General features: G+C 35.8%; 1 protein-coding gene and 2 long non-coding RNA genes across 4 annotated transcripts; 1 reads left to right on the top strand and 2 right to left on the bottom strand.

The window, feature by feature from the left end:
• Positions 1-742: 742 nt before the first annotated feature.
• Positions 743-6223, bottom strand: LOC131536887 (scavenger receptor cysteine-rich type 1 protein M130). Of its 2 annotated transcripts, none has more exons than XM_058770060.1 (5): positions 5311-5418; positions 4818-4847; positions 3610-3906; positions 2238-2366; positions 743-2119 (listed from the first exon to the last, which is right to left on the bottom strand). In XM_058770060.1, the coding sequence occupies exons 1-5, from the start codon at positions 5339-5341 to the stop codon at positions 1860-1862; spliced, it is 747 nt and encodes a 248-aa protein (XP_058626043.1). In that variant the 5' UTR covers positions 5342-5418; the 3' UTR covers positions 743-1859. The 2 variants fall into 2 exon arrangements, with proteins under 2 accessions (XP_058626043.1, XP_058626044.1); XM_058770061.1 differs by lacking the exon at positions 5311-5418 and adding an exon at positions 6127-6223 and having other exon boundaries at positions 744-2119.
• A 2145-nt stretch (positions 6224-8368) lies between these two features.
• Positions 8369-10903, top strand: LOC131536889 (uncharacterized). Its single transcript, XR_009270115.1, has 4 exons — positions 8369-9564; positions 9661-9728; positions 9925-10044; positions 10521-10903. It is a non-coding gene; the product is annotated as an uncharacterized LOC131536889 (long non-coding RNA).
• A 1790-nt stretch (positions 10904-12693) lies between these two features.
• Positions 12694-15770, bottom strand: LOC131536890 (uncharacterized). The gene is made up of 3 exons (XR_009270116.1): positions 13499-15770; positions 13020-13084; positions 12694-12928 (listed from the first exon to the last, which is right to left on the bottom strand). It is a non-coding gene; the product is annotated as an uncharacterized LOC131536890 (long non-coding RNA).
• Between the last annotated feature and the right edge of the window lie 506 nt (positions 15771-16276).

Below are 16276 nucleotides of genomic sequence, written 5' to 3'. Positions count from 1 at the left end.
AATCACACACACACAGCTGTCACCAATCACTCTTTGCTCTAATCACATGCACACCTGATCACACAGCATCACTAATCACACACACTATTTCAACCCTGGACATTCTCTCCCTCGTTGCCGAGTATTGTACGCATCATTGCTGCCCTACAGAGCCCTATTAGTTTTCCTAGCCTTGCCTTGCCTAGCCTAGCCTTTGTCGGACTGTGTTTTCCCCTGCCTGGACTATCGCTTACGTTGTTGGATTACCTCTCCTGTCTCGCCCCTCTGGATACTGTTCACTGATCATCGACCCACGCTTGTCTCCGTTTACTCTTTGTCTTGTCCCTGCCATACCTGTTTGCCATTGTTTGACCCTGCCTGTTATGACCACGTCTCTGCCTAATAAAAGCCTGCACATGGATCCGCACGCCTCTCGTCTCGTCAGCCCCGTAACAACAAGCATGACGCGTCGCCATGGAAACAATAAGGCTATACATTCTAAAATAACGGTCGCCTAAAAAAACTCACGCTGGGGGCTCAGCTAAAATATTTTAAACTCAGGTGTGAAAGGGTTAAAGTCCAAAATTGCTTAGTGCTAAATATCAGTAAAATGTGGCTTTTTAAAAGAGCATCTGACCCTCACTGTTTTCATGTGGGGGTCAGGAATTGTCTGTTTGACATCAAACCCCTGCTGGTATGCTGTATTTCGTCACTGACATCAAATACGGTAAGCCAATGCTTCAAGTTTAGAGTTTATGTTTAATTTACATCTATAAAAGAAAGAGAGATGGAATGATGTCATATGCCAAATATTAAATGATCTCTGCAAAGTGAAACAAACTGTCTACATGTGATTGAAATGACAAAAGGGAATTAAGAAACCACATCAGATATGCAGTACTCTGAAATGGAGTTAAAGAGTAGCATTCAGTGGGTTTTCCTGATTTAGCCGGATGCATTTTTAACACATTTGGAGAATAGCTCTGTTCTCAGAATGAGTTAATACAGTGATTAAAATGCAAAGCAGATTTGAGGAAGTGCCCTTTTGGACACAGAGTGCAGAGACTGTGAACATCTTCACACTTCCTTAATCCAGAGATATAAAAACAGATTTACAGTGTATTTGCAGTTGCAATTTTATAATACAACAGTTATATACAAAGAAAACTTGTGCAGAGTACAAACATATATTAAACTGTTGCTTAAACATTATTTAGGTGTCCAATGGGCAGTCATAATAAAAGGCAGACATCACACAGTAACAGTAACTCATTAGTGGGTGTCTAACAATAACATCAACGAAAGAGGAAGACACACAGCACAGGGGTTGTAGGTAGTTGTCACACTGTGAATGGATACAGCTACTTCTTTCTCTCTTCGAGGTTCCTTATTGCTTGCTTCTTTATATAACACGCCTTGAAAAGCTGTCAAAAACACTTCACCGCTACAAATAAATGTTCAAACTTGTTGCTAAAGCTCTGTTAACAACTGATAATTTTCTAGTGCCACCATTTTCAGAGAAATAGACAAACTGATACTTTGCTACAGGAAAAGAGAATCCACACTCACATTACAGAGATTTTTAGAGAATTCATAAGTCTCTTATTTAATATTAGTGCTTAATAATGTCCAAAGAGTCTTTGTTCTCTTCATATACAAAGCATTATTCATACTTGGACACTGATGATTGGATATAATGAACAATTCACTGCTGACTTAGTTTGTTCCTTGTCTGGCAATTCTGGCTCGGTTCTTGTGTGGCACTTTTGTGTGTTAATGGACTGTTTTCTGGTATTTAGTGCTGCTATCCATTCAGAAGGTCCTAGGTCCTTTATTTTGTGAAAAATTGAAATCCAGTAATATTTTCCATCAAATAGCTTTCATAAATCTTCATAGTTATTGTCCAGTGTACTTCTGTGTTCTGTAATATCGACATTGACATAGTCTTGTTCTGAATCATCTTTTTCCATATTGACGTAGTCTGCTTCAGAGTCATCCTGAGATACATTACCATAATCCTGATCAGAGTCAGAGTTTACATCTTTATGATCACCATCATCCATATCTACAACCTCATAGTCATCCTCAGCATTGTCTTCATTCTGGTCATTATGGAGCACATCTCGCATATTAACTGCATCTTGAGATACAAAGTACATTGGGAAAAAAAAGTTTTATTATTGTGGTAAGATGTTTGAGCATTGATATTTGCAGGCGTCCTAAGTAAAGGTAAAGGAAGTTATTGAACTAATTCTCACCTTTTGAATGGGAGCATATTTGGATTTTCTTTTGTTTTTGTCTCCTCCTCACCAGGAAAATGATTAGCAGTGCACATGATATGAGCAGTAAAGCTGTTACCACAGCACCGATGATAATAACTGAAGAAGCTGAAGGAGAGATTTATAATGCATTAACAAGAGTACACCCTATCTTCAGAATGGCCGAATGATTCCATATTTTTCAGCTAATTGTTTTAACTGATTATTCAGTTCGCTTATGAATCAAGGTGCGGTCACATTTATTGTTGCTATGCAAAATTTTGCTGAATCTGTGCTATCAGGATTTTCGCATGAGGGAATATTTTCCTATGTACAATATAGGTTTCGCTCATGGAAATGCAATTCTGCTGACCTGACCAGCAGAAAGCTGCTTGGTTTGAAAGTGATTTCTGTGTGAGCTGTGCTTAATTCATCACTATTATTGACAATGAACAATGGAGATTTGCCCAGAAAAAAATCTCACTGAAATTTCACAAATATGATTGCGAATAAAGACAGTCGCTTGTTGTCACCTGCTGGCATACTGTAACGGTAACCTACTAAAATAATTCCTGAAAACCCTCCACAACTAATACACAGTCTGACAGTCTGTCTCAAACCCAGTACTATTAAACTACACTGTAAAAACTGTTCATAATTTTAAAAGTAAAATACTGTAAAAATGCTACAGTAAAAACCTGTTCATCGGTTAATAGTACGTTTCTGTACTATATACGTGTAATAAATGTGATAACATTTAATGTGATTTTACAGTAAAATACTGTTAAAATTATGGTTTTGGAAGTGAAAAAGAACAAGTCATTGTATCATTTACAGTAAAAAAAAACATAAATTGACATCCCCAGAATTCCCTGCAAGACACTTCACATTTGATGTTTCTTCTTAGTTTTTTCTTATCAGTTGTGTACATTAGGGTTTTATTTTACATCTAATGTTGATAAATTAATGTTTGTTGCATTATTTTAGTATCATGTGTGTTACCATGATGGTGTTTAGTGTTTGTGTGAATGACACTGTGAGTGTGCACCTTCTGCATATTAGTATTCCCTCCTCATCATGTGACTTTCTCATTACCACCTGATTTTAGTGGTTATCAGTGTATTACAATGGTATAAAACTGATTTTATTTATTTATTTTTTTACTGTGAATTTAAGTTGAGTCTGTAAAGCCTAAAATGCTGCTACCTTATTTTTTATGGTAAAGTTCTGGCAACCACATCTGCTGGTATTTTACTGTAAATGTCACAGTTTTTTTTTTTTTTTTTTTTGTAAGATTTTTGTCACAGATTACAGAGTATACTAGCACTCTTGAAAATTTAAATTTTGATAGGGAAAAACTAAATCCTCATACCTGAACATATGACTCCAGCATTATTACTCTGAGGACAATTATTTTCATTCCTTTGATGAAAGCACTGTGTGGTGGAAAACTCTTTTCCCTTACAGTTGACGTGAAGATCCCCTACCCCAAAAAGAGCCTGGCCATCTGCAATAATAGCTCTTCCACATCCCAACTGTCTACACACCACAGCAGCATCATCAATGTCCCAGGAGTCACCACACACTGTCCACCATGTGCCATTATTGTGGATCTCAACTCTTCCCGAGCAGGCATCTAAACCATTGACCAAACTGATGTTTCGATCTCCTGTTAAACAGAGAAAATTAAGCAAATATCAACTCACATATTCTCAAATAAAACAACCTGCTGTCTGCTTTAAAGGGATAGTTCACCTAAATATGAACATTCTGTTACCCTGTAACATGTACACACCCTCATTTCAAGGCAAACCTGTACAACTTATTTTCTTCTGTGGAACAAAAAAAATCTCCTGCCTGTTCTGTTAATAATTTAGAAGTGAAAGAACAGTTTGTTCCATTTGATTAAATTGTTGATTCACAAAAGAGCTTTCACAAGTTTGTTTGCCATATAATCTATACGCTATTAAGGTTAAATGTATTTGGCTTGCTGTCCACAGTGGAGGGGCTCAAGGAAGCAGCCTCAACTTGAGCTAAGATATACACGTGGGTCTACTAATGTTTGGGAGAGGAGTATTGGTAAAGTTGGGGAGGTGGAGGGATGCCAAAACAGCTGATGCTGTAGCAAAGTGTGCAGCTGCTTACATCCCCCGGAAGTTATTTGAAATATTGGATGGGTTCTCTCCTCCTGAAATGACGTTTAGGAACTTCTCTTGAATGATTTACTCAAGAATCTGACTGACGCAATTCTCAAGTTCTGACTTAGTAATCAGTTAACAGCTTATTCAGTTTATGACGACTTAAATTTCAGTATGATCCTCACACAAAGGTACACAAAATACATGTATGGACAGCTAATGTGCTTGAAAGCTTAAAAAGTAAACTTTCATTGTAACTGCATGGAAAAAATGACCAGCAAAGTCTTCAGAATTTCTCCTTTTTCTCATTTCTCTTTTTGTATTCCAAAGAAAAGAAAACAAAACAAAATAATTCAGATTAGCTAAAATTTGAGTTAACTATCCCTTTATCAATAATAGAGATGCTTATCAAAGCTTTTGCGACATTGAGAGGATCACTCACCAGTCACCAGGTAATCATTCAAAACCATGACTGTCAAAGAGAAAACATAAGGGAGTTCTTTCATTAGAAAACAATTTATCACAAAGATTTTATATAGATAAATAAAGTTTTTTTCTGTCTTAACATTTTTTTTTTTTTTTTGATAACACAAATATGACAAAATTGTTTTCAATAAAAACTGCTTCGTATGCAGGACAACAGTGCTACCAAGATCCCCCCACCCACACATATACATATACATACACATATATACTCTCAGAAATAAAGGTACAAAAGCTGTCACTGGGGCGGTACCTTTTCAAAAGGTACACTTTTGTACCTATTAGGTTCAAATATGTACACTTTAAGTACTAATATGTACCTTTAAGGTACCAAAAAGGTACTGCCAATAGGAACCTTCTCATTTATATTAATGATTATTTAGTCATTTAAAACAGTGAATATCATTTAAAATAATAATAAATTAAATGGTATCAATTTAAAAACTGTTTACCAAGTGTAAAATCAAGCAGTAGTCTCAGCATGTCTGTTCTTTCATTGATCGATGTGTGTGATATCTACCTCTGCAGCTAGCTCGGTGAGAACAGAACTACAACAGTTCCGCATTTCACTGATCCCTCCCCTGTCTCACTAAACACTTCAGCTTCTCACAGAGTTAATCAGGAGAAATGACTCAATATGTATGTTCATGTAGAAACTAACCTCAGTAACCACTGAGATCGGTAAAATACCTGCGGCCCTCTATACTAAATATTCTCTGTAGTAAATATTTAGCACTTGTTTTTCAGTGTTCTGCCGACTGATGTGCACTGTAACATGCTAGTCAGTTTGCACTAGACTTAACAAATAAATAATTCATTGTCAACTTATATTGTTCTTTATAAAGCAAACAAGTTTCTTTTTCAAATGAGACTGCTTGAAATCTCTTTGAGGGCTTGTGCTCTAAATGTGCTGCTGCTTTGAACATTCTCACATTGTTCACACATTTTAAGGTTTCTGAAACTTGTGGTTAAATGGCTGCATTTAAAGACAGACCACACAAGCCAATACAGGCTATTAGTACAGCCAACTTCCACCCTTTATGCTTAGCAGAGCTGTATTGTCAGTCCAAGTCAGTCTACTTTTTAAGTTCAGATCTGAAACCATTAAGCCACACCACCTTACATGGAGGTGCTAACTTTATAGAAGAACTGTCAGGAAGCTGGTGAACTGTATTAAAAGCCTGTCATTAAAAAAAAACAAAACAAAACAAAAAAACCCCGATATGACAGAGAGAGGAAGACAGAGCAGATGCTCTAATGCTACTCACCACTATCTGACACACACCCTGAAGTCTCACTTCAACCCAGGGGTGTCAAACTCAGTTCCTGGAGAGTTTCAGCCCTGCAGAGTTTAGTTCAAACCCTGCTGCAACCCACATACTGCAGTTTTCAAAAAAGCCTGATGGACTTGATTAGCTGGATCAGGTGAATTAAATTAGGGTTGAATCTAAACTCTGCAAGGCTGTGACCCTCCAGGAACTGATGCTGCGTCCCAATGTGCAGGGTTACAGCCGTCGGCCTGGCTGGTTCACCATCAAAGAAAAAGTGTCAAATTAAGTGACATTGACGGCCGACAAAAGGGGGCGCTAATGCAATCTATTTTTGTTTATAAGAAAACGAAACTAACACGAAATGGGCTCGTGATGGCAAGCAAAAAACGTGAAGATAAAGGCAGTTGGAAGAAGCTAAAAGAAGAAGAAAAAAGCGAACAGTTAGGTTACCTTTGCCCTCCTCTCTCATGTAGCATGTAGCCTATGAGCACTATAGTAAAATCCTTGCACCCCTAGTCCGAACGTTCACTGTTATTATCACTCCGCATTGTCTGGCAATTCATTCACAGCAGCGATTCTAGATATATGTTTATCATTGTCATATCCATTTTGCGTTATGCTTTTTTTAAAATGTAGATTTCAAGAAATTTAGTAGCCTAATACATTTATTACAATCTCCTGCTGAAAAAAAAACAATAATAATAATAATAAAAAAAAAAAAGAGAAACCATCGTATAATTTGTAATGGTTTTACTGGTTATAATGAAACTGTCATTGGTTTTAATGGAAACTGTAATAGTGCCTGTTGGTCTCTGCTGGTAATTGGTCGCCTTCTATTGGTGGCTTTAAAAAACAAAACAAAAAACACACTAAATCCTAATGTAATATGTCCCAAAAAACACTACAGGAACCATTACTTAATGGTTTTAATGGTTAAAAGTTGATGGTTTGTAATATTTGTAATGGTATTTGTAGTGGAAATCATTAGAATTTCTGTGATGGTTTCTATTGTTTTTGTCAGCAGGGTCACCATGGGTATTGTGATGTTATTTGTCATAAATGCGACAGGATTGCTGTAATATTGTGAGATAGTAGCGGCTGTTTGTAGTTGTGATGGGCCTATTTGGGAGAAAATCCAGGGCCGTTTTTTGCTCCCAGTCCGTCCCTGCCAATGTGCCTACTGCCTACTTATACTACGCCCTTAAAGTATGTACTCTTTTGGTGAAGAAAAAGTAGTAGAAGAGTAGGCAAGCTTTGGGACATACTATCACGTCACACAACTGCATCTTTGACGGACCGCTCTGTCGCAACTGTTACACGCACCCTGCAGCAAACAGGGGACGTCCCCGGACGTCCGTTTAGGTCCGCAGTACGTCCGCTTTGTAACGTTCGCGGGCGGACGTTTTGAGGACGTCCGCATTTGGTCCTCTTTTTGACGTTCGGAGGACATTCGTCCGAGCCAGTTTGCGAACGTCCCTGTTTCGTCCCTCATCTTCCATTACCATAACAACACTTGAAAAATCCAGTCGCCCATGCGTGGGCTTTTATCAGACCTGACACCTTGCAACTCAGACAAAGAGAGTTGACAAATTTGAACTAAAATATAAACTCATATTGGATTTTAAAGGGTAGGGTGAAGTCAGCTAAAATGGGCTATCAGGTAAAATGGGTCAAATATTGTAGTCATATCTCTTAATTTTTATAGCCAGTCATAATAACTTATCTTGTATTGTTTCTTCAACTTGTTGACATGTAACAATAATTTAGATTGGTCTGAGTTTCTTAAGGCGGGCTGATGTACTGAGTGTTACATGAAGCTTGTCAGAGAAATTGTAAGCCACATAGTAAATTTCATTCATCACTAATAAGGGTACTAAAGCAATTATAAGTATGCTTACCAACAAAGCAAAGGTTTTTGAACAATGTTTTGACATGCCCTTTCAAATAAAAAAAAAGTTTAATTTAATGAAAGAAACTTCGGTTTTTGTGAAAAGGGTCATTTTAGAAATGGCTGGTTAAGCTAAAATGGGCTGCATACACACATTTTTTACACAGAAATTGAGGGTGAAAATAGGTTTATAGGCCTAGATATGTATGCACACAAAATCTAGTCTTAAAAAAAAAATACATACACAGTCAAAAGTTTTTGAACACTGATATTTTTAATGTTTTTAAAGAAGTCTCTTCTGTTCACCAAGCCTGCATTTATTTGATCCAAAGTACAGCAAAAACAGTAAAATTTTAAAATATTTTTGCTATTTAAAATAACTGTTTTCTATTTGAATATATTTTAAAATGTAATTTATTCCTGTGATCAAAGCTACATTTTCAGCATCCTTACTCTAGTCACATGATCCTTCAGAAATCATTCTCATATGTGACCCTGGACCACAAAACCAGTCATAAGTGTCAATTTTTCAATATTCATCTTTCAGATGATGTATAAATCTCAATTAATAAGCTTTCCATTTGTTAGGATAGGACAATATTTGGCTGAGATACAACTGTTTGAAAATCTGGAACACTGAAAAAAATTGTTTAAAGTAAGTGGTCGCAAACAATTTATTTTAGCTACATTTAATTAAAAAAAATATGTTGAAAGTTAGTCAACTAAATTTGTTTATTTAAATGTAGCTCAAATAAATTGATTGCAACCACACAGCAAAATCTCCAGTGTTGAAATCCTAGTTTTAAGGATTTTTAGAGTAAAGTGTTAAGGTTGTGGTGTTGAACTTTAGGGGATTAACACTAGCTAGTGTAAACAGCGCTCTCTGGCCGGTGTAAATACGGAGAATTACCCTTATTAACTCTGTTGAGCGTTATTAGTGACATCCGGGACATTTGCTCGTGTGCGCGCTTGACCCATCTGGAATATTTTTCAAAGACGCCATTTTCTTAGACTCGCGATGCGGAGCATATGAGGACGGAAAACAGCGAAATTAAGTGTTTAATCTTACTCACAATATGTGTTTTGTAATATCATATCGTTTTATAGCGATATTTATGAGGTGTGTGCGCCTAAACTTTTTTTAAAGACATTTCTTCCACTTGCGAGGCGGACCAGACAAGGACGTTTCTTTTTAAAAGGGAAACGCCGAAAGTTAAGTGTTTTATCTCATTTAAGTTATATGCATTTCACAACATCATATTGATTTATAGCGATATTTGTTTGATGTGTACACAAACTTTTTCTCAGAGAGATATTTTTCTTCACTCATGATGCGGAGAAGACGGGCAAATTGGTTTTATCATGGAAAACAGTGTTTAACTGTTGTGTTTAACCTCATTTACATTTTGTATTTTATAAAATAATATTACTTTATGACGATATTGTTATGCTGTGTGCGCCTAAACGAGCCTAAACGTTTCTCACAGATGCATTTGAATGGCTATGCACTGACGCGGAAGCCACTTTTAACAGGGGAAACATAAGAAGTAAGTGTTTTACCTCATTTTTCAATTTGTGTTTTATTACATCACATATTGATTAATAGCGATATTTATGTGTTGTGTGCTATAAACCTTTCTCAGAGAGACATTTTCTTTCACTGGAGATGCGGAGCAGAGAGGGAAGTTGGTCTTCTCAAGGAAAACACTGAGTGAGTTAAATTGTTAGTCATTCAAAGTGATTTTGTGCCCTCACAAGTCTTGGAATATGGCACGAGTCGCATAAACTACTTTAGACACTTTATTATCTTTTTTTAAAGCATGAACATGTTTTGTGTTCAGCAAATGTGAATCCTATAGGTTTGGAATTACAATTTTAAGTTAACTGTTCCTTTAATATTGTTACAGATGGTTCATGCTGGTTTAACAGAAAAATCGAAAGGAGATGATGTGCTTGAAGAGTATGAAGCCACCAATACATTAAGTGGAATGAGAAGAGCTTTGTTAGGACACATACCAGAGACATGGGTAAGCCACAATTGCATATTTTAAGATTATTGATTGTCATGCTTAATTTTTTTGATTATTAAACAATAATAATAAAGAGTCTGATCTCCTTCTAAAAATGTTTTGTAAAAAAACGCATCAAATGTAAGTTTTTGGTATGCTTGCATTGTCATTTATGTTCCGTCCCATTTATGTGCATTCATGTTGGTAGGAGTCCAACCATAAGTGAACAGTAAATGTTTACTTGTACTCATGCCTTTCCACAGATGCCATGTATGACAGTTTCTTCTGTTGATTATTCAAAATATCTATTTTTTTGTGTTCCTCTGAAGACAGAAGGTCCTACAGGTGTGGAAGCACATGAGTATAAATAAATGATGACAGAATTTTCAGTTTTGGGTTAACTATTCTTATATTGTAAGTGATACTTGTCCCTGACATTTCACCTGATAAATGGATGTGAAATAATCCTTTTTGTTTTTTCTCCTATTTTACAGGAGCACTTTTGTGATGCTGCAAGTGGGAGTTGAGTATCTTGCTTGGCTGAAAACGGCAGAGAAACACATCTCGTCTTGCTGAAAACTACTCTTTACAAGAAGGTCCAAACACCATTAGCAGAGACTTTGTTCAGTTAGCATTAACATGCATTCTGCCTGGATGCTAATGAATGGGATGCTGTTGTTTAAGCTGATAAATGTAAGCATTATAAACCTCATGACATTAAGTGTACATATGGACCAAATAAGAATATGTATTTTCACTGATTTGCTTTGACATTATGATGTTTTAATTGTTGTAAGAACATGTTCTTTACATGCATTGAATGTGAAAACATTTTTCTCAGGGAAAAAGATTTACAATGTTTCAATTAAAAATGGTAAAAGTGTATTGTTTTGTGAGTTTATTTTTTTATATTTTTACCTGAACATTGGTGCAGTGTTCACCAGTTGAGGGAGTTAAATTCACTCTTTAAAATTTGCAGTGTAGGTATATGTTTTAATCTGCATTACCATTTTAAAATAAGTATTTACAATATTTACATTAAATCAACATTAAATAAATACACTGGGTGTATAGGATTAATCACCATAAAGTGTTAAACGTGTATACTTGCGAGTAATAATTTCTTACCACCATTAGTGATTAAAATTAAACACTAACACAGTGTTGGTATAATAAACACTTTCGTCAGTGTTGTTTTAACACTAGCAAAGATGGACCTGTATGTTCACCCGGAAAGTGTTAATTTTAACACCCATGGTGACAAATCTCCCAACATATTTTTGCTGTGCACTTACCTTAAAAAAATTGAGTAAATTCAATGAATCATTTTTTTCAGTGAATCTGAGGGTGCAAAAAAATCTAAATATTGAGAAAATCGCCTTTAAAGTTGTCCAAATGAAGTCCTTATCAGTGCATATACTCAAATTAAGTTTTGACATATTTACAATAGGACATTTACAAAATATATTCATGGAACATGATCTTTACTTAATGTCCTAATGATTTTTGGCTTAAAAAAATAAAATAAAATAAATAAAAAATTAATAATTTTGACCCATACAATGTATTTTTGGCTATTTCTACAAATATACCCCAGCGACTTAAGACTGGTTTTGTGGTCCAGGGTCACATATTCTGATTTGCTGTTCAAGAAACTTTTTTTTATTCAGTTGAGTAAATTTTTTTCAGGATTCTTTGATGAATAGAAAGATCCAAAGATCAGCATTTATCTGAAATAAAAAGCTTTTGTAACATAATACAATATACCATTCAAAAGCTTGGAGTCGGTAGTAAATAGTAAAAATATTTCAAAATATTACTGTTTTTGCTGTACTTTGAATCAAATAAATGCAGGCTTGGTGAGCAGCAGAGACTTCTTTACTTTTCAAAAACTTTTGACTGGTAGTGTACATGCACACAAAAGGCACCACTGCACAGAAACACACACCTATACAACATGATCAGTTCATTTTTAATTGCATTGTTTAATGAAATATTCATTCAACTTTCTATTTAATGAAATGCATATGGTGCTGTTGCTATGGCACACTAAAGACCATAGGTAATTTCGGCTGAAATAATTTTATTTTTAATAGTAAATTGACTCTGTGTTGTTTTCTTTTTATATTGGCCCATTTTAACTTAATGTTGTGCCGTGGCTCAAGAAGGTACCTGCTGATACTCTAACTCTCTTAATTTTAAAACAATTATACTTTTTGACATTTTAAAAATATATACATATTTAAGAGACCCATGCTAATTTATAAAAAATATAATTAGTTCTTATGCATATGCATATTAGTTCTTATGCTTATTTGATGGTATTATAAGTCATTTACCAAAACGAGGCCCATTTTAGCTGACTTCACCCTATTCCTTAAAACAAAATCACTTTTTTAACTGTGATAATACACTGTTATACATTTCAAAGGGTTTTTACAGTAACATACTGGCTACTGTAATTAAGACTTACAGTAGCAAACTGTATTTGATTTATCAGTATACTACTGTAATTCATTCATTTTAATATAGATTTCATTAGATTTTATCATTTTTATATAGAATTCATTTTATTTTCTACATAGGTACTACTGGCATTCAATTAAAACAGACACAATAATTACAAAATATCAAATTCTTTATTTAAAACATTGCATGTAAAACACTTAAAAATACGCTCTTCCAATGCTGGAACAGTGCATCTTCACCATTTCTCCTGTCTTAGGACGTTTTGCAGTGCATTTTGTTGTGATTTATCCTCACAAAGAATCTTTAGGCAACAGAAACATAATGGGGAAAAAAGACAAACAGCCAAAGAATACATAACGGCCTGCAAAACCCAGGTGCTGCTCCAAATCACCACCATCTTTGCTCACCATACACTTTGACAGAAATGTCTTCTCTGAAAAACAAGTAGAAGAAATAGCACACTTTTAAAAGGCAAACCTCATACAGAATACACAAATCTCTCAAAACCATAGTTGTTCTCTTACCATGAATTATCAGTCTCAGGGTGGCTGGCCTGCTCATGTCTTTCTTGATGCTTCATTGCAGTTGCCTTTAAAACACAAATACAAAAAAATGCAGTAAATCTTAAATTCCATTAAACAACAATTCTTAAATTGCATTATTTAACAAACTAATTCTAAAACTAGACAGGCAGCTAGCCATAAAACTAGTTTAACCTAGCTAACATACGGTTTTATTTTCTCAGGCTACTGGCCAACATTAACTACCAACACCTGAACTAAATTTCACATTAGTTAACCTAATGTTAATATAAGATAAGCGTTGCTCGTTAAAATTTTTTTTAATTTGATAACTTAATTCAATAAGCTGACAAAAGTCGTTTGAAACGACAGCACAGTTTACCATAGTAAAGTTCTGTAACCGCCATGTTGACGAGTAAATGTTACTAATGTTAGGTAAACTAGTGTGCAAAAATCTGACACAAACGTACATATATTTTTACCTTGCTTGCTGGTCTTTTTCTCTCGTAAAGTGCATCGACACACAGCGTAGATGTTCTCCGGAGCTCTCCCACTCTCGCGTGTTCATCCCCGGGAAAAACCCGCAGCGCTGCCCGATGCTTCCGTGTCTTTCTCGGACGCGAGTGGCGCGGCGCGGCGAGGCGCGACTCGATAAAAAAACAACATAGAACCCATTATATATATTATCTACAGTGGATGCGGACAGTAATGTGATGCCCCGGTATATTTCTGATGTACAGATGTACTCCAAGCGCTCGCGCTGTTTCTGACACGAAGTAGGCTACAAATGGATTTTCCAATCATTAGAAGCGATGTAACACATCCAGTAGTCAGTCCCAAGCTGCTGCGGCGTTATAGACACGGTGCAGGTCAAATTGTGTCAATCCAAATGTAAGAAATGAGGGGAAAAAAACGACCTCAGTATAATGGCGCCAAAGAGACCGTTACAGTAGTATACAGCAATTTAAAAAAAATACAGTAAGTCTCTGTATGTAGGGTCTGACGTCACAGAAAATTCCCATGATGCAAAGGGTATTAGTTATTTACTGTAAAGGGAATTTGCAGTATTATACTGGGTGATACACAGTAAATAACTGTGGAAATTACAGAAATGTCTAACAGTGTAGAATGCAAAATGCAAAAACAACTTTTTTTTGTTTTGCAGATTGATATTATTATTATTGTAGAGGATTTTTATTGATATTAATCAGAATTACTTAGACATAATCAAGGTAAATTTTGCCTATAAAGTATCTAGTGAATCTGCCAATATATTCTGAAGGCCTTTGTGTCCAAATGTGTACGTGGCAAAGCACATCTGGAAGAAATGAGGAGGGGGCTTTCTCCCCCTTACCATAACAAATTCTAGAGGGTCTCTTCTCCTCTGGGACAGATAGAATTACATACACAAGTGAAATGTATGCATATGACTTAACATTAGAATCCGCCTTAAATGGCTTGTATATAAACCAAAGACAAAGGACAGTCGAGAAGCTTTTCTGAAGAGAGAGCTTCGGTTTTGTTTCGGCCGAATAAAATCAAATTTTTCTGGCATCAAAACTCCAAGTCTTTGTTTCATTCTTCGAACTGCGGGGCGCGACACTTCATTATTTACTATAGTATTATTTGAAATCATTGTAAACTGAAGTTAATGTTAAATTAATAATTTTCATTTCTTGAAAAAGAAAATAGGAGTAACTTCTGTAATTAAAAATGTCATCAAATCAGGAGTCTGTTTTCAGCATTTAAACATCAAAATCATGATACCCTTCAATAATATAATAGGCTACAATTAGGTTTATGCATTCCCCATACATGAAGAAAATAAGGTTGCAGGAGCCCTTAAAGAATGTTATAGAGTGATGAATGCAGCCAAGGAAAACATGAAGAAAAGAAAGAGGAAAATAACACAGGTAAGATAAATAAATTAATTATTTCCATTTATATATTAAACTGTTGGTAAGCCGACAAGAAAAGTTATTTAGGAAAATTATTATTTTAGTTATTGCATTTAAGACTGCTATACCACGTGCAGCTCCAAAAAAAGAAAAAGAAATTGTGTAATATAGCCGCATTGGGAGACAGGCCACAAGCAAGTGTCGATCAAATGACGTCACTTTAGGGCACGTGCAGCATATATCTATGGCAACGCTCAGCTGCGTTAACGGTTCTCCAGGTGATTTCCTCAGACACGGCCTTGAGTTTTAGCTTTCATCGGTCGAAAAGGTATTTATACTTTTATATTTGTGGACATTAGCTACTGTAACCAATGTGTATCTCGTAATGCTTACATTTTATGAAAAGTTTACCTTTTTAAACGTTTGCTGAAGTTGTCTGTCGTGTACAGCTGCTCGTTAGGCTGTGAACACTTTCGAAGCTAACATTAGCATGTAAAGCTAAACTGATTAAACGTATGTAATATTGACAGATATTGAACTTAAATATTGAATTTCCATATGGTAAAAATACACACTGAGACACCTATATGAGCAAAAAAGCTCATTTGGGACGGCCTATCTTCATATGTGCGCTAAATTTCGGACCGCTTGGTCTGAATCCAAATTGTCAACAACAAAGTTACAAATCTTTTTTCAATGGACAAATGGTAGTCCTAGACATATTAAATCAATCATAACACTAATGAATGTGTTTATTTTGTTGTTTTAGGTTATAAAACAACGGGAAGAATTGCCATCAGACTAAACCCACAGCTGACAACCAGAGACGCGCACACACACACACACACACACACACACACACACACACACACAGAGAGAGAAAGAGCACCTCAACTTTACAATTGTTCAATTAAAATAAACGTATTTTGCTCCATACAACGTGTCTGTTGTCTTTGATTAGCCTAAAAGTAAAATAAAATGACATTCAGAGTACTTAGCGAAAGTCCCTAAGCGTCCCGAATGGCGCTGCCGCGTCCTGTGAGCGTCCTCGTGAAAGTCCGGAGGGCGTCTTGTAACGTCCGCTCGGCGTCAAGGGGACCCTACACGTTGACGTCCGGGGGACGTTCGCAGAGGCCGTTTAGGGGACGTCCTGGGGACCTTTTTTTGTTAGCTGGGTGTCACTGTAAACTGGCCTGTCAATCATCTTGTCACAGTTAACATCCTCCACATTTAATTTAATTTAACTTCCTACTGTATTGGAGAGAAAAGAAGTAGCTCATTGATCTGCCAATGGCAGGTCTTTCATGCGTAGAATTCTGCTCATATTTTCTGCATAATGATGCATTTAAAAGTTAACGACCA

This window comes from Onychostoma macrolepis, chromosome 03, assembly GCF_012432095.1.
Source record: "Onychostoma macrolepis isolate SWU-2019 chromosome 03, ASM1243209v1, whole genome shotgun sequence".
In the NCBI taxonomy this organism is placed as follows: domain Eukaryota; kingdom Metazoa; phylum Chordata; class Actinopteri; order Cypriniformes; family Cyprinidae; genus Onychostoma; species Onychostoma macrolepis.
This window is presented reverse-complemented; position numbering and strand designations above follow the sequence as displayed.